The sequence below is a fragment of the Astatotilapia calliptera genome, chromosome 10 (genome assembly GCF_900246225.1).
Source record: "Astatotilapia calliptera chromosome 10, fAstCal1.2, whole genome shotgun sequence".
In the NCBI taxonomy this organism is placed as follows: Eukaryota; Metazoa; Chordata; class Actinopteri; order Cichliformes; family Cichlidae; genus Astatotilapia; species Astatotilapia calliptera.
Genome location: NC_039311.1, coordinates 28,105,074 through 28,128,006, shown reverse-complemented (window position 1 = coordinate 28,128,006; position 22,933 = coordinate 28,105,074). Strand labels below are relative to the sequence as shown.

The following is a 22,933-nucleotide window of genomic DNA, read 5'->3' as shown; positions in this document are numbered from 1 at the left end:
CTACACCACTTACAACCCTCCATCAAGACCCTGCATGTATGAGTGATGTGTTCTATGAGGGAGGGAGAGCCGGGGTATGTTAGACCGGGAGGTAGAGAGCCAAGAAAATGTCTTTTTTTCTACAACTTTATTTCAGTTTTTCGTTTAAGTCAAAGATTTAATGAAGACAAATCGTTTAAGTCCACGACAGTTACAGGTGTGTTAAAATGCTATGCAAAAATAGACTAACGTACGCCTTAACAACAGTATACTACATTACCCACAAGCGAATGAGTGCAAAATGTCCTACGGCAAGCAACAAGCCTTCGCGTATTTTCCCTCGCCTCCGCGTACGCTAATAACGAAGTTAAGCAGAAGTTTTTGTAGAAGTGTGCCTGTGTCAGTTCACCTGGTGTTGTTACGTTTTAAATGTTAGGAACGGTTATTTATACCGACTTTAACAACGCAAACAGCGGAAGAGTTTGCCAAAGTTAGCCGCAAAGCTAAAACAACTGGCTGGGAAAGCTAAAAACAACTGTAGCTAGCGGCATATGTATAGTTAGTTAGGTAACCTCTTTTTACTAGAAGCTTCATTATGCGTCCTGATGTTTTCAGTCACATATGAATTAATCTTAAAATATGCAAGACCATGGTCGTACTAAGAGAGGGGATGTGTCCTGGACTGGATGAAGACTTATTACGCGACCTTCGTGCTGCTGATATTAAAACAGGTGAGTTTGTGGGGCAATGTGTCCGTTTTAGCCTAATCACAGACAAGTTATCGATAACACATCTGATTTCTTGGTTTCACAGTGGAGGACCTGGTTTCATCAGACATTGAGGGCCTTGCTCAGAAATGTTCTGTATCCTATAAGGTATGTATACTTTAATCCTAATCATAGATTCCTAAAAACACGAGATAGTGACCCTTACAAGAGTGCACTGTCAGTTTCCAGCTTACCCAACATATTACTCCAATTTAATCGAGGTGCTGCCTCGAAATTATCCCTATCACAGCAGTTTATTTAGTGGTGTTAGGAAGGAATTTAAAGTGGGCTTGTAATGCTGCTCCTCATTTTCTGCCACAGTCCATATTAAACATGGCCAAACTTTCTTATAATGAGGTCCGTGTATGTACAAGTAATCCCTATGAGTCATAAGCTCAGGCAACTGCTTTAAACCTGCAATTTCAGACAGTTTTTTTTTCTACTCTTGGCTGGGTGTGATGTCAAAGAGAGTAAATCTTCTTAATTTGGTCATCTCAGGTGCACAGCTTTTATGAGACCTGTTTGTTTGGTCCAGCCAGTCAGCAGAGAGTTGTCTAAAAGGGCATGTTTGAGAAAGTGGATGAACTAAGGAGCTGCACAAAGGTTAGATGGGAGATAAGATAAAATTTTGTGGGTGTGAGTCCTGCAAAGCTATTCTAGCATAAGTCCAAGAATTGAAATTCTAGATTAGGAAATTAGCTTAAAAGATGCCCTTTAAATTAACACAGATCACCCACATGTTATAGCTGGCATAAACACTGTAGGCCAGTATCTTCCTGAGCTTAGATACACACTACCACATGCAGCATGAGTTTCCCATTGTGTAAGTGGTTTATATTATTATGTGGGATACCTTCTTTTTTAAAGTCATCCATAATGGAAGCAGACCTCCCACTGGGTGCATTATATATATACCCACTGCAAACAAGCTCATTTGGTTAACAAGCCAGGAAGGGCTGTTTTTTATTACTGGGTTAAATCAAGGTTAAGCATCACATTTGCTTCCTATCCTTTCCTATATTTTTTGTCCAGATCTGCAGTTAAAACTGGTTTTATGCTTTGTGTTGATATAATAGAATATCAGCATGAAAAATGTATCTAAAAAGAAATGAAAGCGATATCTATATTTCCACAGAAAATGATAAACGGTGAAAAACTTTCTAGCTAAAAAAGAAGCTAAAAACCTCCTTCTGAGTTCCCCCACAAAGTCCTTCATTATCAGTCTGAACCTGCAACGATAGGTCAGCTCTCTTAGTTTTAAATCAGTGTGCAGTGAGAACCAGAAAAAAGGCAGAGATCATGAAAGAAATCCTGTCTAACTCAGAACTGGCCTTCTGGGCAGATAACGGTAAACTATGTTTTTTAGACCATGAATAGTGTTTTCCACCAAACTTTTCAGAGATATAAGAACACAAATGATCATGAAGGGTACCCGCGAGGGTTTTATAAATAAAAGTGTATCGGGGAGTACTTGTGTGGGTGGATGGGACACTGAAGCCAACCCAGACTTTCTTGGTAAAAAGATGAGTGAGCATTTCCGTCAGTCAACCATCCTCTGTGGTCTCTGTGTCTGGACATGCAGACTGAACATGTATAGGATGAAAATTTTGCAGCCCCAGGGGGATTAAAAAGCTAAGAAATTGCAAGAGAACATTTAGAAAGGTGCAAAATAAATTATGCCGTCTCCATACTTCTACACTTGCACCATATCTCTCCATATAGCCTCGCTGTAATTTCACTTTCTACATTTTTAAAGCCAGTTTCATGGAGGAAACCTTCACCTGACTAATTTGAAAAACATCTTCCTGTTTCTGTACAGTAAAGCGTGTAAGAGAAATAATGACCAAAATGCATTTTTATAATGGAGAGAGACTTTGAAGATGTTTTCCCCATTAGATCATTATGCTTTTCAAATATTGTTTTTTTTCCCATCACTGCCTGCAGCAGGCTCAGGCTCATCCCAGTGGCCGAGCTAGACTTTCTAACCAGCTTGCTCAGCCTGCAGGCATCCCCTGAGCTGATTACCGGGCATCCCTGTGCTCCATCAGACTCCTGCTGTTGATCTGAACCGTTGTCCTGCCCACACAACAGAGATGAGGTCAATGCTAGGTCACCTATACATTTATCTGACTAAAGCGGCCTCCTACAGTTAAATTAAAGCTACACAAGACAAAGTTTTCATGTAAAAACATACCTGTCTCATGAGCCCACAAGCCAAATTTGGAGTGCCAACCTTCTTCCCACTAATTGAGACCCAACAGATTTGTCTGATTTCCCTAAATAAATTTCAGCTGTTGGGCATGAAGTCTAACAGGAAATCTTCTCTGCCCAGAAGGAGAGACTAATCAGAGTTTAACTCTGCTTAACAACATTAAGTGCTCTTTCTAGAGAAAGCTGGACTGCCCAGCATTTGATATTTTTGCGGTTGAGCTTCATATGAAGCATCACACATCAGCCTGGTTAGTGAGCAGTGTTCTTGTGCAGCTGTGATGCTGGAGGAGCCAGTGGAATACGGTCGGAGTTTTACAGTAAACTTGAAGCTAAACACAGCTCTGTGCACACATGCAGGGATGTTTTATTTAAAACAGAAAACCAAAGATCATGAGGGATGATGGCATGGGAGAGCAATAATGACGTATTGAATTGTTAGCAGTATTCTATTCTACATACACCTGCGTCTTTAACATTATTAGATCTGGAGCAAGAAAGCAAGGGAGAAATTAACTGTATGTAACACTGGGTAAAGAATCTATAGAGACTTGTTTGCCAGCTAAGCAGTGGTAACTTGTATGATGTTACCTATTTTTCTATGTTAAGTAAGAGATCTGTGTAGTATAATTTAATTTTATTAAGACATTATTGTCCATTTGAATTTACAAGAACAATGAAAGTAATGAAGAAAACACAAAAATGCTAACAAAAGTGTTACTGAAGTGACTCAGATAGGGAGTCTCTGCATTAGGCAAAGGCTTGGGTGCAACGTGTTCAATCCCACTACCCAACGTTGATATTTGGCATTGCTGTTGGCACAAACGAGATCTGCACACACAAAGTAAAGGTCAGAGTAAAAATCGTCCACGTCTTAGGGGAGCCTTCATTCAGACACGACTGTTAAAGGAAGATACCCCCGCTGTAATCATGACTGGCTCACTTCTGGTACTTTGCCTGATAAATGTATTGGGCAGTGAGAACACTTCTTATACAGTGACACCGTAATAATACTGTGTCAGGATAGCTTATCGGTGTCACCGGTGGAATTAAGAATAGAGAAAGAAAGTAAGGAAGCTGTTGCTTGGCTGGTGCCCCTATCTCAACGTAATACCAACACAAAGACTAAGATGATGCCGACTGGTTATTATTATAGCAGGACAGCTTCAGTGTGCCTTTTAAAAATGTCTCTAATTCTACTGGAGAAATCGAATATCTTCTTTGAACACTATATTCTGTCACTGGGGGTCGGTTGCACCAACTCGTCTTCATTAAGCGTGGTCCTGATCTGGTCTTTATTTTACAGTCTTTTGAATTTACTTCAGGTTGGTTGCGGCGACCTAGCTAAGCCTAGACTTTACCACCTCCTGTCCTAGCATTCACTTGTATTCACATGTGAGTACGACTTGCCTGTTAGCACGTGCTGCTTTGCGGCAGTTATAACAAATATATATTGGGGGTTTTAACCAACATAAGAAAATTGGCTAATTGAATACAGTAAGCACTAAACACTAATTGCCAAGCGGTATAACTTGCTAACAATCAAGAAGCTGTTGAGTTGGAAATAAACATTGCTTTGACATGAGCTCAGAAAATGATTCATGGAAAAAAAAAAGATTTCCAAAGCAAACACACTTTTTAATTAAAAAGAAATATCCATCAAAGGGGCTGGCATCCCAGTGCTATCGTTGACATTTGTGGAGATGATTCACCTGCTTTTCTTGTTTAGTCAACATCGGAGCCACGTTAGACCAACTGTCCCATGATGGCTCTTTGGTTAGTTCAGATGGATTTCTTGTTATTGCAATCTCTCAATAAGCTGCTCATTGTTGTGTCCAGCTTATTGCTTCCTGTCTATTTAGTGGCGTCTGACATGCATGTTTCCTACATGTTGGTCGTGACTTTGCAATTCGAATTGATTGCTGGTGGTAATGAGAAAGTCAGACTTTGAATGCCACGTTACGACTGACTTATCTTGATACAGTGTTGATGTGGTGGAGGTGGTGAGCATTTTCTAACATGGACGTCATCAATTGTGTTGAGAGTTTTTAACTTCAAAGTTAGGATACGATTTGCATCATTTTCACACACACCAAAGCATTCTGGGGCAGCTGGTGCCCTTTGGATGGGCGGGCATTATCATCCTGAAAAGGTCGCTCCTATCAGGATGGAAATGTTTCATTGTAGGTTAAAGGTGATCACTCAGAACAACTTTGTACTGATTTGACTTTATGTCAACAGAAGTGGATCCAAACCATGCAAGAAAAATGTCCCCTACAGCTTAAAAGAGTCAAGAGATCGCCTCACAGCTGGGGTCAAGGGTTCAGCTCTTTCCTTTAAGTTGTACTCATTTGTAGCGGCTGAGCTGGAATACTGGCAGAAACTGAGCTGATTCGCTAATTAAACTAACTGCTAGTCCCTGCAACCATTTGGATAGTATGCCCAAAATGAAGCTTAAAAAATAATCCACGATATCACTGTCTCAACTTGTTTTTTTCCATCTAAAGTGATATGACATGGAGCAAAACCAAGATCTGGCATTTACTTTAATTATGAAGCAAATGATGAATGAGGGCATTATTAAAAAATATCCTTCTAATCACATGAAGACAAGCTGAATTTTTGCATTTGGATTATAATTAAAATGGCCTAGAAATAAAACTCTCCAATCTGGCAACACTGAGTTTTTTGTGTTGCAGCTGATCCATGCAACATTTGTGTGAGCCTCATATGCTGTAATTTTTCTATTTCAGGCTCTGTTTGCCATCCGCCGAGTGCTGCTAGCCCAGCACACAGCATTTCCTGTGTCAGGTGCTGATCTGTATGAGGAGCTATTGAGCTCAACAGCCATCCTCTCCACTGGAAACCCCAGGTAAAGACAATGCTGCTCACACAGCAGAGCACGCTTCTTTGTGTTTCAGCGGCTGGAGGGGATTTAACGACAGGCTCGATGCCATAAGGAAGGTTCATCTCGGGAATCAAATATGCGTTCCTGAGGACACATTCTTAGGGTTTGAAATGCACTGGCTTTATTTTTTTTTTATCTTTTCCACTGGATTAGAGTCTTTGAAAGTCTAATGCCATGATCTTTGATGAACAAAACTTTCAGTCTTTGCAAAAATAAATTTAAGCAGCTTTGTTGGGGGATAAAAGTTTTATTATGTTTGCCAGCTTTTCTGTTCATCTTTGCAAACCTACACGGACACTGCAAAGCATGTAAAGTCAATAGTATCATACATTAGCAAAGATGTTTTGTATCTTACATCGATCCATTTTTATCAAACTAGATTCTTCATTCTCAATCAGTGCTGAAATTCAGTTTGCATTGAACTACGCCGGATTATCCATCTGGAACATGGCTGCTGCTGTTGTTAAAAATACATCTGAGCAAAAGAGTCTTTTAGAAAAAGGCCTGCGTGCCACATTCCTGCACTGAGGAAACATTTTAGCAGCTAAAGCTGACTTTTTTTTCTTTTTCTTTTTGCTTGTTCTTCCATTTGGCTGGTAAACGTAGCCTAAAGTGGTTTCTGATATATCAGCTGCATTAACTTGGCCTCCAGCTTGACTACTTTCCTCTGAAAAACAAACACCACTGGCAAGTCTTTCAGAACATTTTTTGTGGTACATCAAAAAATTAAATTTTCATGATTTGACAAAACCTCAAGTTCCCTCTGCAACCAGCACAACATTGTATTACAGCAGTACTTACAATTAACCTGTAAAACTGAGACACTGAATCCGATGAAAGGTTTCACACAGAGGTGTGCACTGGAATCCGAAATTCAGCTGTCTGTATGCCGTCAAAGAACAAAGCATTCCGCATAAATATTCCACTTTTGGATGGGAAGTACTCTTCAGCCAGGACACAGACGTATCTGGACGAGTCTGTGAATTGGGGCAGCATGGCATAATTTATAAGCTGCTACCTTTTCCACAGTTAAACTCACTGTTGTAGCATAATTAATGACCACAGGTGTTTTTTGGCCTCCCCATGGTTCTTTTTTTGAAAAGTGGTTTTCATAAATTAGTTAGTGCCTTGGATTAGTGATATGAAACTGAATCAGTCGTGTGAGCACAGTAGTGGGATTTGTGTGTGTCTTGGCTGCGCTCTACTGGTGGAAAGGTGAACTGGTGAATGATGCGTTTTGATGTCCACCGTGTCAGCTTGTACTGTGAGTACGCTGTTTGCTTCATGCACAGACAGAGAAATGAAGCACACACTTACTTAGCTTTAAGTTTATTAGAGACTACAGCCTAATGTAGGTTTAAGCCTAAAACTGTCTGAGTAATAGTCATTTCTGTTTAAATTAAAATAAATAAAAAGTTAGAGTAAATATCACGAACACGTCTTGTTTTCTATGTGGTTTTTTCTTGTTTTTTTCTTCAGTACATGTGTGTTATTAACTTAAAGCCTGAATACAGTAGAGAGACAATCAGTAACATTAAAAAAAGGAATAATAGAAGAAAGAATATGATAACTTTTTTTGTCTGTTTGTTTTCTGTTTTGTTATTGGAGTTCAAAATTAAATAAAAATTGTTGAAGATAAAAAAAAAAAAAAAGGAACAATAATAGGATGATGGGATATCTATCATAAGGCATAGGATTTAGATTTAACAGGACCCCAGTTCCCACCTCTCCCCCTTTAAATTTGTCATTTTAATCGCTTTAAAATTTGAATTACAACATTTTTAGGACAGATACAGATATTTAGTGATTTAAAAAGCCGATATTCCAAATTATCGGATGTTATATCCCAATATTTGGTATATCAGTTTAATTATGTACTCATTTACATAGACTTCCCTGTTAGTACAGAAAATAGTCCTTCCCAGTAGTATTTGTTTATTTTTCTTTTTTCACTCGTTCAAAGGCACTTATCCCTTTCAGAATCAGCATTATTTTTAATGTTGGGATTTTTTTTAAACACTTTTTTATTTAAAGGAAATAGTGATTGAATCTGCTGGCTGCTTCTGTGGAACATCTGGAATTTTGTAGTTATTCCCTTCCATAGTATCCGACATGAGTGGTTCCAACTTTTAATGGTGAATTGTTGTGTTGCTGTGCTTGAGCCCACCAACATGTGGTAAATTAGTTCTGTTTTCTTGCCACAGGCGGGTTGATTGTAGAAAAGACATTAATTTTAATGACAAATAACTAACTAGTGCTTCTTCTGTTTAATTTCAGTTTTAGAGAAGAATCCAGTTTCAATTGAAAAATCCAAATATTTCGTTTTTATATATTTTCTTAACCATGAACACTGGAGATGCCTTTAGTGCCTGAAAGTTGCAAAAGCCTTTAAACACTTTGCTTTCTTCTTCCAGTTGTTTTGATGTACACCCAGTGAAGAGGAAACTTTTTTTGGTTTGATTTCAACAACATAAATTTAATGTAAATAAAAAATCAGGTTAACTTTACTGCTAAAACATTGTAAATATGGAAAACTTTCCTTGGACTGTCAAAAAGTTTTGAGCTCCTTGGCTATAGCTGAACGCTTACTGTACCTGTCTCATTAAATATCAAAAGGGAGCTACTTTTTGTCTTTAGCAGCACAGAAATACTCCCGAAACTTGCATTTAATAGACTTCAGTCGCAGCTCAAGCAATAAAACTCAAAAGCAGTTTAATAGTGAATGAATGATAAATAGTATTTGCTTGTGTGGCTGCTGAATATCAAACAATATGTACAAAGTAAGGCTAAACAAACCTTATCAGATTTTCTGGCCCTACACAAACGGGATGTGTGATGATGACTGATAGTGATTCAGAGCCATCTCATGCAGCCCACGAAGTAATTGTGCCAACACTCGATAGGGCGGTAATAGCAGAATAGCGTGTATCTGAACCATTGTAGAGATGTTTGGCTGTGATCAAGTGCTGAAATTCAGCACCAAATCAGAAGAGTCACTTAAAACCTCATTGAGAATGGCAGCGATTTTCTTCTGTCTGAGCCTTCTCATGAGGAATTCAGCCTTGAAGCTCAATGTCAATGGTTAGTTAATGAAGCTTAACACAAGTATTACACAAGTATCACAGCTCCCCTTAAGTAAGATCCTGCTAATTCCCACTATTTGTTTAAATAATCATTCTGGAACGGGGTATGGCCGGCAGAAAATATCTGTCGACGGGAATCTTAAAATCATCTTTTATAGAAAAGCAGAGTGCAACAAAGGCTGAGCCCCTTCATTGCTTCCTTTCCTTGGGGTCCAAGGACTGCACAGTCTTCTGAGCACACTGATGAGGGCAGCCTGTGGGAGATTTTGAATCTGTAACTTTTCAAGGGCAATCACTTTCATCCTTCTGAGTCCTTACAAGAACCTAACTTGACGATCAACAGTGCAGCTCTCACAGCACTGTTGTCACAGAAGGCAAGAATAATGCAAATACATCCATACCCACCAATTCTTCTCTTCAGAGTCACGCCATGGGTGGTGAGAACTGCTATCAAGCAGCCACAGGCTTCCAGCGATGCTTAACCTTCAAGCTGGAGGACCTTGGTTATGTAAATTAAACTGCATGTCTGTCACATCCGTCATCACGAGAAAGATGAGATTCCACAAACTGCACAGATCACTGATCTGAGCTTCAACAGACACAAATCAAAATGCTGAAAGAGAATAGTTCTCCGTTTCCCTGACTTGGATTAGGCCTGCTGTGAGACCATAAACTTGTTTTTTGGTTGTTTTTTTTGGTAGAGATCTTCATTGAATTTTTCTTTTCTTCTGGGACTAGACTTCAACCGTGTCTGGGAAAACTGCCTATGATAGAAGTCATGAGAATATAATCATTTATATAATCATTTTTTATTACTTTTGATTTTTACTTTCTTTGTCATTTCTTTTGTGAGTCCAGTTTAGTTTCAGCTATTTTCCAGAGTGGGTTTGTTCATTTCACTTTGGTTTTAGAGGTCTAACTGGAGATTTATTCTTCAGTATGAAATGTATGCTGTAGCTACATCGTAACCACAAACGCCTCTCAAACCCCGTGCCAGGGTTGGGGAAGTCCAGGCCTCGAGGGCCGGTGTCCTGCAGGTTTTAGATGTCCTTGATCCAACACAGCTAATTCAAATGGCTAGATTACCTCCTCAACATGTCTTGAAGTTCTCCAGAGGCCTGGTAATGAACAAATCATTGGATTCAGGTGTGTTGACCCAGGGTGACATCTAGGCCTTCAGGCCTGGACTTCCCACCCCTGCCCGATGCCATAACCTACAGCGTAACCTGACGTTCTCCTGTCTAGAAATGTAACCACACGTCAGGTCGACGCAGACCAGAACTATTGCGATTGGCCTCTTCATCAATTCCTCCTGTGCAAAATCTCATGATAATAAGAAATACCCAGCCAATATTTATAAAGGCTATTCTGATCATTGCAGTGGATGCATCAAGACACATTGGCAAAGGGTTAAACCAAACCAAGTGTTTTCAGGTATTTATTTATTTATTTTTGTTTGTCTTTGTAGTTTTACCTTTTATACCAGCGGGCCATGGGCCGATACCAGTCTGTGAGTCGTTTGGTACCAGGCTGCGAGAGTTGAGGCTCGGGTGTGAAATATTGTTACTGGTTTTATTTTGTTGTATGTATCTGTGACACCTCAAAGGCCGGTCCGTGAAAATATCGTCGGACATAATCCGGTCCGTGGCGCAAAAAAAGGTCGGAGCGCTGTTTTATACCACCACAGTGGATTTGAAATCAAACAATAAAGATGTGATTGAAGTGCAAACTTTAAGCTTTAAGAGGTTTAACAAAAGTATTTCATTAACTGCTGAGGAATTGTATAGATTTTTATAGCAAGTGCCCCATTTTTAGATGCTCAATAGTAACATAATTTTATATATAAGGATTATTTTTAATACCTGAAAATCTTCAGCTGTCAATGGACTGCCTGCACTCTAGACTCCATAGACATTAACAAAGAGAAACTCTGCTAGGCCTTTACTGCAGCCACCAGCAGGCATTGCTTGTTTAAGAGTCTCTCTGCCTTCGGGGTTGTCTTTAGTAACTGAAAGCATGCTCTGTTGGGTCGACAAGAGGTGACTGACCTGGTGTTTGAAGAATTTCCCTTTCCATTCCTTTGAAAAATGTTATTTCAGTATGATTTAGGTCATTATCCGTTTGCACTGCGAAGCTCTGTCCCGTCAGTTTTGCAGCGTTTGCTTAATCTGAGCAGAGCATTTGCAGTTTTGGGAAGCTGACTGTTTGCCACCCCTCTCTATATGTCTTAGTTGGTTTTTCAATCTAACGATGCTCTGCTTCACTTCCATCGTCATATCTTTGTGAACAGTGAACAGCTACTAAATGCAACTTCAACACTTGGAATAAAGTTCAGGTTTTTTGGAAAGAACGAGTCTCATCCAGCCATAACGCTGCTTGTCAGTTAATTCTCCAATTACTTCTGAGCCTCTGAAAATGAGGGACTTTGTATAAAAATGGCTTTAATTACTGAACAGTTAATGCAATACTTTTGCTAAACCCTTTGAAATAAAGGTGGAATTTGCACTTCAATCACATTCATTGTTTGATTTTAAATCCATGGGGGAGATGTAGCGGGACAAAATGAGAAGACAAAATTGCCTCATTGTCAACAGACCTGACTGTATGATTAAAATATAAACTGATACTGCAGAATAAAATGACTCTATTTTTTTTGGTCATTAAAGTAGAAGTGATGTAAGAAGAATAAGAGGAGTCTACATGTGACTTTGTATTCTGTTACCAGCAGCTGTCAGTTTCTGAACCAGCTGACAGTTTTTGGTGTTGTCTGCTATCGACATATTTGGGGCAATACTCAGTAAGCATTTAGGCTCAGCCGTCAGCGTTGACACAAAATACAAAAAATCGACCAAAACACACCAATAACTCTGTTTTTCTCGCCTGCAGCAGCTTCTGGTTTCCTCAACTTTCAGCTGACAGTTTTCTTAATATTTCTCAGTGAGGAGTCGTCTAAATCAGCGGTCCCCGCCCCGGGCCTCGGACCGGTACCGGTCCGCGAGAGTTGAGGCTCAGGTGTGAAATGTATGGTTTTCAGGGTTTTTATTGGTTTTCAGCGTTATTTTGTTATCGTTTTTATCGTTAACTCGGTTTTCCTGGGTCTTTTCACGTGTGTTATGAATAAATCTTCTTTTTTTCGGTACCGGTACTAGTTTTATTTTGTTGTATTTATCCGCGACACCTTAAAGGCCGGTCCGTGAAAATATTGTCGAGCATAAACCGGTCTGTGGGGACTGCTGGTCTACATGATTGGAGAATTAGCAATTTTATGGCCATTGGTCGTAGTAATTCAGTTTGAGAGTGAATGCTCTTCCTGTTCTGTATTTCATACATATTGCTTACCTTTTCCATTTAAATTAAGTGAAAATCGGAGCTGCATAAAATACTTTGTCGTTACAGTTGGGAACAAAGGTGCACACTATGGATTTTAAAATAAACATTGAGGTGAAGCCGCTCGAGATTTTATCAGGTTTCCATAAACCATAGCGATGATTTGATGCTTCTTAATGAAGTAATGCAGTGAGAGTTGCAGTTGGCTATTTTTACATTTTTATGGAAATGGATTTGTACCTTTTGACTTTTTATCTAAAAGACATGTTTTTCTGCTAATGGAGTTGTTCATCGTTTGTACTGATGACTCAGCTGGGAGAATCGTGCATCATTGTCTGTGCAGAACATGGCAGGGTGTTTGTACCTGCTGTAACCCCTGGCATCTTGAATTACTCCTCCCACCTGTCAGAATAATTGTGGATGCATAAGACATAACAAATCCAAGCAGTAATGAGCCCAAATGGTCATTTGAGGTGATTAAGAGATATTATAAAGGAGTTGAGAAACACTGCTTGATGTGTTCTGCTTTGGGAAAAAGCTCTGATAGCATCTTCAACTCTATTGGATTGTTTTTGCTTTTTCAGCGTTGTTTATGAGAACTTGACAGTTGCATTACCCCGTGAAGTTTGATGAAGTAAGCACTTAGCATTAATTAAAAAGAAAGATACCAAAATCAGCTGACTCATGTGTGAGCTTATCGGTGCCCCAGTAAAGGACGGAGCAGCCCTCCAAGCACAGATGTGGAATCATGCATTTCTGTAGTATTTCAAGCGTTAAGTTATGGACAGGGCTGTAAACAAACTTGACAGGCGTTCTGCTCCTGCTCGGCAGAACTCTGATGTGAAGTCAGGTTGTAAGGATGAGGTTAAAAAGCAGCTCCAGAATGATATGAGATGTTGACAGCAGGTTGTGAAACTTTCAACCATGGCCTTCCTTTTAATCACATCTGTAGCATCACATAAGTCGAGCCCGCTGCTCACTCAGTTCAGTAGGAAATTAATGGAGCTCTGGTGATATACCGCTTAAGTTTCTTGTGGCATGAACGCATAAAGAGAGCGGATACACCGGGGTCGAAGAGGTTGCGTATAAACGACCCAGGGCGTGCAAAAGGGGAACTCGGGGGAGATTTACTTGCACAGCAACAATGAAACCCACAGCAAGACTGACAAGTCTGTAAATCCTAAGCACACTCTCATCACTCACTATACTGATGTGAAAAAATATAGTTGAAAGTAGCATCTCTGACTGGCACTTGAATCTATTTGGGATGGAAACAGTTTAATATAGAAATATATAAGTGAGGAATGATTTCAGAACTGTTTGCAGCTCAAAGGGTGTCGAGTTCAAAAACCAAGTTTGGTGTGAGTAAATAAAAAAAATTGGTTATCTTGAGATATTATCTCACTTCCTGTTTGTCTGCTTCATGTGATAATAGCTCTACAGGACTGAGCTGCTGCGGTGAATAAACAGCCGGTTTTAGGAGCAGCCTTTTTATTTATGCCCTTGTTTTTTATTCATAGAGACAAAGATTCTTTATGAATAATTAAAAAAAGGAGCTGTTTTAAGTGTCTCAACTCTTCATGAAACTATCTTTGAACATTTAGACATCATAGCTGTGCCCACTATCAGTGACTGTCATCCTATGTGCTCACATCAGTCACCCTGAATACTGATGTGTCCCCAACAGATTCCATATCTTGTGGCCACAATTTTGTCATCACGTCGCCATGCATCGCTAACTCGAGGCCACACAATAATATGTTACCGGGATGGTTTCCACTGAGAATGATAATGTGAAAGATTTACTTTTAAAGTACTTAATTACACTTGAGAATATTTCTGCACACCATTTAAAGGCTATAGTTTCAGTTTGTGTTGCACATGAGATTTTATGATGTTCATGCCACAAAATTAGACTTTATATCTTCTGTTATTTATTTAAATTATACTTGTATGTCTCAAAAAAACCTTTCATTCATTCATTGATCCACGTCAAGCCCCTCCCTGAGCCTGATTCTGACTGAGGTTTGTTTTACGGTTGAGAGTTTTTCCTCCTCGTGTCAGAAGAACGTGTTCAATCATCTGATTGTTGGGGTTTCATCTCTAATATTATCCAGTCTTTAGCTTACAATGTACAATATAAAGCACTTTAAGGTGACAGGTGTTGTGATGTGAAGCAATATAAATCAAATTGAATTGAACTCATTCATTCATGACTTCAAGCTCTTGAAAATCGGAAACCCAGTATCTCATATTATTATAATATTCTATTTCAAGTTTGAGTAAGTTATTGTTCAGTGCACACAACTGAATCATGGGGAAGACTGCTGACTCTGCAGTTGTCCAAATGAAGATCATCAACACTTTCCCAAGGAGGGTGAGACGCAGATATTAATTGCTGAAAAGGCTGGCTGCCTGCAGCATTCCTTACCAAAGCATGTTTGTGGAAAGTTGGTTAGAAGTCCATTTAGAACTTTAGGAAGCGTCACACGGAGTGGACTGAGGCCGGTGTGACTTCATCACAAGCCACCACTTACAGACGACATCAGGACCGGAGCAACAGCTGTCACATTGCTAATGTTAATTCCTAATATCGAGCTAGTCCTGAACTAGAGGCAACATCAGAAGTGTGTAATCTGGGCTAAAAGGAAAAAGAGCTGAACTCTTGCTCAGTGGTCCGAAGTCCTTTTTACAGATGAAAGTAAATTTTGCATTTCATTTGTAAATCAAAGTCGTAGTCTCTGGAGGAAACATGGCAAGGAACAGAAAGGTGTTTGAAGTCCCGTGTGAAGTTTCTGCAGTTGGTAATGACTCGGTGTGGCTCATTTGCTGGTGCTTTTGGTGACTGGGCAACTTTATTTGGTCAAAGTCAATGAAGCCAGATACCAGGATCACTTCCCAGCACTGCTGAGGAGTTTTGTGGAGATACCGATTTCCTTTTCCAGCAGCGCTTTGCTGACCGTGCTACTACCGTGACTGACCACCCAACTAACCTGCACTGTGGGACCGCTATCAAAGCAAACCCTCAATACATTAGCAGGTGTAGCAAGCTGATCGCCTTCAAATGACATTGATGCTTTGGTGCAGTAAGAACTAAAACAGTTCATTTTTGATTGATCATAGAAAATACTCCATGAGCCATCATCATGAAAACACTTGAGATATTTCACTTTACATGTACTGAAAATAAAATATTTGAAAAATTTTCTTTTGGACTTTTTCTTGACACTCTACTTGTGTCCTGATTTAAAGTTAGAAAATTGTATCTTTTTGTATCTTGTACCTTTTTTTTTTTTTTTTTTTTTAGGTATATGTAAAACAAAGAAACAGACTTGCAATCCCTTTTGCTCTAGGTATAGATCATTGCTGCACATCTAAACCACATCAGACAATCTTAATTGTTTTAATTAAAAAGCGAATGATGTTTTGTGATTCACTAAAACTCAGGCTCTATAGATTTGTAACCTGTAGAAAAACAACAGTTCACTTAAGCACTGAGGAAGATACAAAATCCTTCAAAAAGCAGTTAATGAAAAACCAACGATTTCTGAATGAATTTGAAAGCTGCAGTTGGTGCCTGAGCTTGACAAGAAGCAGCTGGAATTAAGAATTGGCCGAGTATCTTAAGAGTAGTCTGGAGTCAGGCTCAGTTTGTATTATGTTTACCCAGCTGCAGTTTTTGCCGGCTCTACGGCTGCACTTAATGGTTTATTACATTGGATGGCAGTTGTGAGTAATGAATTGTACCTTGTTTCTTGCAGCTTAGATAAACTGCTGGATTCGGGCTTGTATACTGGAGAGATAACAGAGCTGTCGGGAGGCCCGGGAAGTGGCAAATCTCAGGTGAACATTTCCTACCTTACCTCTCCGTCACTGATAATTTCAGCCTCATAAATTCACTCCTTTTTAGAATTCCCCGTTCTCCCGTAGAATAAGAAAATGCACCTTCCAGAGTCGCTGTTTAACCGAAACAAATTGTTCATGTTAACTTTAACTATCCCCGACATGCTTCCCTTCGCTTGTAGGTGTGCTTTGGTGTTGCAGTGCACATTTCTTACCAGCTGAAACAGAGTGTGATCTATATCGATACGACAGGAGGGCTGGCTGCCAGCCGCTTGCTTCAGATGCTGCAGGCTGAAACCAGCAACACAGAAGAGCAGGTGAATTACCTGAAGCTGCATTGAAAATTTTGGATTATTTGAAGGAAAATAAAAACAAGCAACTTCTGCTTTACAGATGGAAGCTCTTCAGAGGATCCACGTCTTCCGTTTATTTGACGTTTACGCTCTGCTCGACTGTCTGTACAGTCTTCGCAGTGGTGGGCTTCAGCAGGTTTGTTGACAATTGCTTTTTTATTTCGCTTAAAATACACCAGCAGTCTTTCTGTAGCTGGGGAACCTTTGTAGAAAGACGAATCAAATTTCAGCAATCTAATTTTGTCACATTTTGTATTAGGCGTCTGTTGGCGGCGGCTCTGTCAAGGCGGTGATTGTGGACTCTGTGTCAGCTGTTATCTCGCCTCTACTGGGAGGCAAACAGAATGAAGGTGATATCTCTCTCTGCTGGTCCATCATAGTCAATCATACCTCAGGCTGTTTTTACACCTTCAGCCATAAAACTGAAAATAAATGTCACAACACGTTTAAACACATCTGTGGAAGCATGACAGCCAGTCATAAGAAAGTGGCAAAATAACACACTAATATTTGTGGTGTCACATTAAACCGCAAACCATTACAGTTTAAGCATGAGCTCGAACCTCTGCTGTCAGTTATAAATAGAGCTGTTTTCATTAAATATGTAATTGCTTAAATTCGAGTCTGGCCTCTTGGGACTCAAAATAATTGAAATTCGTAATCCAAGTGAACTTCATTCAATTTGTAATGTTTGTAGAAAGCTCCAAAACTGTCATCTAATTAAACTGACAGTCAGTGCACCAAAATTCAAAGGTTCTTATCTAAAATAAACCTGCCTGTAAAAAGACATGACAATGCAAGCTATTAGCACTCTGCAATCTCTGCTGGTCTGTGTAGTGCAGCTCCTGATTGCTGAGTAACTCGATTCAAAGAGAAAACCAGAAGAAGAAAATCCAAAAAATGAAATCAAACTATCGGATAACATCACAACACATGAAGACAATAACATTTCTCTTACCTGGAAACCTTTCGGCCTCATTTTCAACTCCACATTTTTATTCCTGGAATCCTCTGTAGTACTGTATTTTTCATACATAAGGCGCACCGGATTATAAAGCGCATTAAGCGAAACAAAACAGTCAAATAAGTCCAACTTTACTCAACTCATTCTTCTTGCTTCCTCTACTTCCGTACCATTGATTCATTAATGCTGAATTCTCTCGCAGCGGCTCTATTCCCATGTTGTTGCAGTATATTAATGACTAACCTTGTATTGTGGATGGATTATCTCAGTTGTTCTCCTGACTGAAGTTTGGTCCGTTTACAGCATCCTGCCATGCGATTGCATTTGTCCCTAACCATCAGGAACCCTCACGTTAATTTTTATCAAGTGGAAAAAAGTTAGCGTTCATCCTCCAGCTTCACTGTGTTTATGTTATGCTAACATAGCTGTGTTGCTAGCGGTCACGTAGCACATCATTATATACCAGCTGTCCAACTTCAGTAACCCTACAAACATCACTGCTGTTTAGCTTTCTGTCTTCATTTATGTTGGAAGTGATAGCAGAGCTGTACGTTTTAATTTTTTCAGAAATCTCTCAGTCAGAACATGCTATATCATGTTTAGGTGGAAACTAGCGAGCTAACTTCCTGCTAACTTCTAACTCTGTTAAATTTATAAATTCTGTTTTCATGGATGCCTGGATGTTAAACTTAATTGTTAAAACCTGGTAAAGGAGCAACACTGATTATTTTATTAAAGATGAAAGAATTTAGACAGTTTTAAACTCTCAGTGATGCTGCAGTATTCGTTTGACTTTGGAACCTGAAGAGATGGAGTTTAGGACCCAGATTACTCTGGGAGGCTCCTGACTAATGCTCCAACAATCCATCAAGCGGTGCGGCTTCATAGCTTCAAAGTCGTACTAAAACATTTTTTGACAGATTTTTGAGCGCCGTGTACCACATAAAATTGGTTCAAAGTCAGTAAGTAATAATAATAATGGATACTTTATTGATCCCCATGGGGAAATTACTTGTTTTTCTCTGCATTTGACCCATTCACTCAGTGAAGCAGTGGGCAGCCCACTAAGCAGGCGCCCGGGGAGCAGTGTGTAGGGACGGTACCTTGCTCAGGGGTACCTCAGGGTAGCCGTTAAGTGGATTCGAACCGCCGACCTTCCGATCATGGGGCGACCACTTTACCTACTGAGCTATCCGTACAACCAGAATTCATACATAAGATGCACCGGATTATAAGGCACTGTCGATTTTTGAGAAAATTAAAGGATTTTAAGTGCGCCTTATAGTCTGAAAAATATGGTACGTTTACATGTATTTGGCTCCTCTTCCTTTAAGGCCACCTTAAACCAGGGTTGTCAAACTCAGTTTTAGCTGGAGGTGCTATGTGTACAGAAGTATTTGGCTAAATCTCTTACCTCTGAATTCAGGTGTTTTCAGTCACAGGTGTATTAAATCAAGCACTTAGCCATGCAGTCTGTCTTTACACATATTTGTGAAAGGATGGGCTGTTCGAAAGAGCTCACTGAATTTGAGCACGGTATGGTAATAAGATGCCACAGCGTGAAATTTCTTACATCTACACTTCCTGTAGGTATGAGGTGTAGGTGGTATTGTTCATTTATCCTTATAGTTTATGTAGTTCAGTGATGTGTTAATGGATTAAAAGAGTAAACAAATAATTGATTTTAAGTTTGCATGCATATAAAAAATAAAAATGAAAAAGTTGCATAACCATGATTCTGTTCAATCAAGAACAAACACTGACAGTAGGTGTTTGTTTAGCTTACTGTTGGGAATGTTAATAAACCTACAGCCTGCAGTTTTCAAGAAACTACACTGATTGATAGGCCACATTAAAATTAGCAAAGGACTGGATGTGACCCACAGACCTTGAGTTTAACACATGTGCTTCAGGCAAACAACAGTGAGAGAGGAGTGTTGGTGAGGAAGCCATATTAAAGTTATCCACACTCGCTCACGTCATCCAGAGCTGAGAGTAGAAAACTGCTTGAAACAGTCTTCGGAGCAGGTTGAAGCTCGAGATCATTTAAATGCTGCGTTTACATATGAGCATCCAGCAGAAAATAAGAAAAGCATAATAGGTCCTCTTTATAGATGAAGCAAATGCACTCCTTTCAGTAAATAAGGACGTCTTTGGTTTTTACAGCCCACCATCTGTGGAATTCATTGAATGTTTCCTATGCACTCCTTAGAAAAGGAGTCAGCCCTTTACTGCTGGATTATAATTCCAAATGTAATTTGTGAGCTCGGGCACACTGCTGCTGTGCTCAACTAATTACAGTAATGAACAGCACAGTGGAAAATTTGTATCCAGTAATTTGGGTTTGGCACACAGTAGAGTTCATATTACTTCTGAAGAAAAAGGTAACATTTTTAAGGTTTTAATTAAGGAATATTCAAAGCACAGAGTAATGTTTGGATTGTTATGGTTATGAATTTGGTAAAATATTAAACATGCAACAGATCACAAGATGATAAATTTAAAAGCAAAAACAGTCAGGAAGCAACTGAAAAACATTAAAAAACGCATTTTAAAAAATAGAGGAAGGTGAAAATCTCAACGTATGTTGACATGATCCGTGTGACTTTTATACTCGCTACAATTAAAGAGTGTTCCTTATATTTCATGCACCATTTCAGCCTTAAAATGACTGAAAATGAGTGGACCATCTGTAGTTACTTTCTGCCACATGATTACCACCACATGCTTTTGTCGTTTTATTTTGTCAGCTGCGACCAAGCTTATTTGGTAGTGCTATACCAAGACACCAGCCATCGGTTAGCCTGCTAATATGTGTAATTTAGCACCAAATGTAAAGGTTAGCTTGCTACTTTTGCAGATTTTTATTAGGAAACTTTGGAACAACAAGCTTTTACAGTTCGATGCACTGGTGAAATACAAATGTCTGTACCTAAAGTGACAGATCCGTCATGGGCATCGCTACAAGCTTCAACAAGCAACCGCAGCTTTTTTAAGTCAACTCGAGCAATTTTTAGGAATGCAAATTTCGCTGTAATAAATTTAGCTTGAGCTGCTACTGTTGAGTTGCTTTGAAAGTTCCTGTGACAGAGCCTGAGAGTATTCTGTACATGAACTAACCTCTCTACAACTTCCTTTGCCTCCAGGCATGTCCTTGATGATACAAGTGGCAGGAGCTCTTAAGACGATGGCAAAGGACTTCAACGTTGCTGCTTTGGTACGGATGACTCAGTCTTTGATGTGTGCTGCTCTAAATGCAAGATGCACTTCCAGTGTCAATCTAAAGTCTACACAAACTACTTCTTGTTATTCTTTCTGAGAAAACTAAACATTTTACTGCTTTTTTGGGTTAATAAATAGGATTATAATAGTTCTAAAAAATAGTTTTAAAGTAAAATCAACCCTGTTTAGTGAACTGCAGGTTTTAATTATGTTTTAAAAAAAGGAGTATGCACGTTTAAAAAGCATGCACCAAAGAAAACTGATCTTCACCTCAAGTGATGAAGTTATTTGAAGAGAGATAAAGATAATTTGGTAGCCTTTCAATAAAAGTGGGACGATCTGCTTGTCCCACTTATATCTTCCGTCTTCTAAAGCTTGTGTTACGCGTGGGAAGCTGTACCAAAGCATGGTGCGATAATCTCCTGAGAGTGAGGGAAGAAACTAACACGATGGTGTCTGGGCCCACAGGTAACAAACCATGTAACGAGAAGTGGCAGCGGGGAAGTGCAGCCTGGCCTCGGCGTTTCGTGGAGTCACATCCCGAGAACCAGGATCCTGCTGGAGCGAGTAGAGAAGGCGGCGGCTGTCAGCCAGCCCAGTCTGCGCTCTGCAAAGCTGATCAAGTCTTCCAGACAGGTACAAGAAGCAGCATTAACTTGCAGAGCAACCAGCTCAGTGTTGATTCTGTCGAGGGGTTTCGTTGTTGTCAAAACATCTTGTTAAAATGGAGACTTTGAAGTCGTGTTTGCCCTTTTAATAAGAACCGGTCTGGTTTGATAAAGACATGTTTTATTCCTCCGCCGAGACACGAGCCCAGGCGAGGAACGTTTTCCGTTTGTTTGTCTTCGAGATTAAAAACACTACCAGATCAGATTTGAGTAAAATTTCTGGAGAAGAGGAGCATGGGCAAAGGAGAAGCCTATTAGTGGGGATAAGGATCACTTACATTTATGCTTAGCGTCCACACTCCTCCTGTATTTAAACTGGGAAGGCTATTCCAGTAACGTAATGTTGCTTTATCCATTCCAAAACCAGTTTTGATGTTTGTTTGGGGTCATTGTGTTGATCCCAATTCTACATAAAGTTTCATCTGTCTAGCTGCTGATCTGAGGTGCTGTTGAAGAATTTGGAGGTAGTTTTCCTTCATTATTCCATCCACTGCAATGTGCGAGTAGCACTGGCAGCAAAACAGGGCATGATGCTGCCACCACCAAGCAAAGATTGAAAAATAAATTCAGTCTTGTGCCCAATTCTTGTTTTTAAGTAATTTAAACAACGATTTCTTAAGTTCACCCACCATGAGAAATGAGTTGGTCTGTTATGGAAGCCATGACAGGTCAACTCGTTTTTCAGACTTTTTGGATGTTCACTTAGTTCATCCCTTTTTTTTTCCTAGCACCACGAGTTCACCTTTGGTCTTCTTCAGTGGGATTTTCACTGTAATTTTCAGACACAGGCCTGTGTTTGTTAGTAAATGCAGATTATTTCTGAAACTGCACTAAAACATGTCTCAGTGGGGATTACTTTCATTTCACAACTGAATTTGATTTGATAGCATCTTAGTTTGAACGTATCCTCTCGGGTTTGATAACGATCACTGATATTCCTTCGACATCAAAGATCTTTTAAACCAACATTTTTGTTAAAAATAATGGGAGGAAATTCACTCTGCATTTTCTGCTCCGGAGTTATAAAAGACGGTCGTCAGCGGAAACAAAGCAGCTTCAGAATGAACCGAGCCAGTGAATATTTAATATTGTGGCAGCGTTGTGTTTAACTAGGTCTAAATCAACTGTCATGTGCTCTGTTTCTTAGCCTTGTCACATCAAAGAGGAATTTGACTTGCAGTGGTGGAGTCGCTCAGAAAAAGGGTCCTCGGGAAAGAGGAAACTGGATGAGACGGATTCCTGATGAGAGCAGCCGTAATCCTCTGCATAAATGTCACACCAAAGGTACACGCATGTTTCTGGGTCGAATTTGGGAGAAAGTGTCTTTTTGAAGTACTCTGCTAGCATTCAAGCGATAACTAAACTTTATTCCAATTAAAAACGGTCGCCACAGTTATTAGCTTCAAAATTGACCTATTTAGATACTGCCGGCGTCATGCTCTGTCAGTCATCTGCTGCAGCTTTGGCATACTGGCCTGAGATTTTATTCTTACCTGTTGGAAAATCGGGAGGAATATAAAGGCTTTTCTCGTGTTTCTTTCAGGCATAGCTGGGTAGGCTCATGCGAATTCTTCTCAGAGTGTGAATACGTTCGAACATTTAATTAAAGCC

At 39.7% G+C, this 22,933-nt stretch overlaps 1 protein-coding gene across 1 annotated transcript in view; it reads left to right on the top strand.

Moving 5' to 3' along the window:
* Nucleotides 1-97: 97 nt before the first annotated feature.
* Nucleotides 98-22,933, top strand: part of rad51d (RAD51 paralog D) — a 23,798-nt gene continuing 962 nt past the window's right edge. Inside the window, exons 1-10 of the mRNA XM_026183149.1 lie at nt 98-710; nt 793-854; nt 5,708-5,826; nt 16,034-16,115; nt 16,298-16,432; nt 16,509-16,604; nt 16,728-16,818; nt 20,579-20,649; nt 21,123-21,290; nt 22,470-22,606. Of these exons, the coding sequence (XP_026038934.1) occupies nt 629-710; nt 793-854; nt 5,708-5,826; nt 16,034-16,115; nt 16,298-16,432; nt 16,509-16,604; nt 16,728-16,818; nt 20,579-20,649; nt 21,123-21,290; nt 22,470-22,565 (1,002 nt within the window). The 5' untranslated portion in view covers nt 98-628 and the 3' untranslated portion in view covers nt 22,566-22,606. The remainder of the gene's footprint in view (nt 711-792; nt 855-5,707; nt 5,827-16,033; nt 16,116-16,297; nt 16,433-16,508; nt 16,605-16,727; nt 16,819-20,578; nt 20,650-21,122; nt 21,291-22,469; nt 22,607-22,933) is intronic.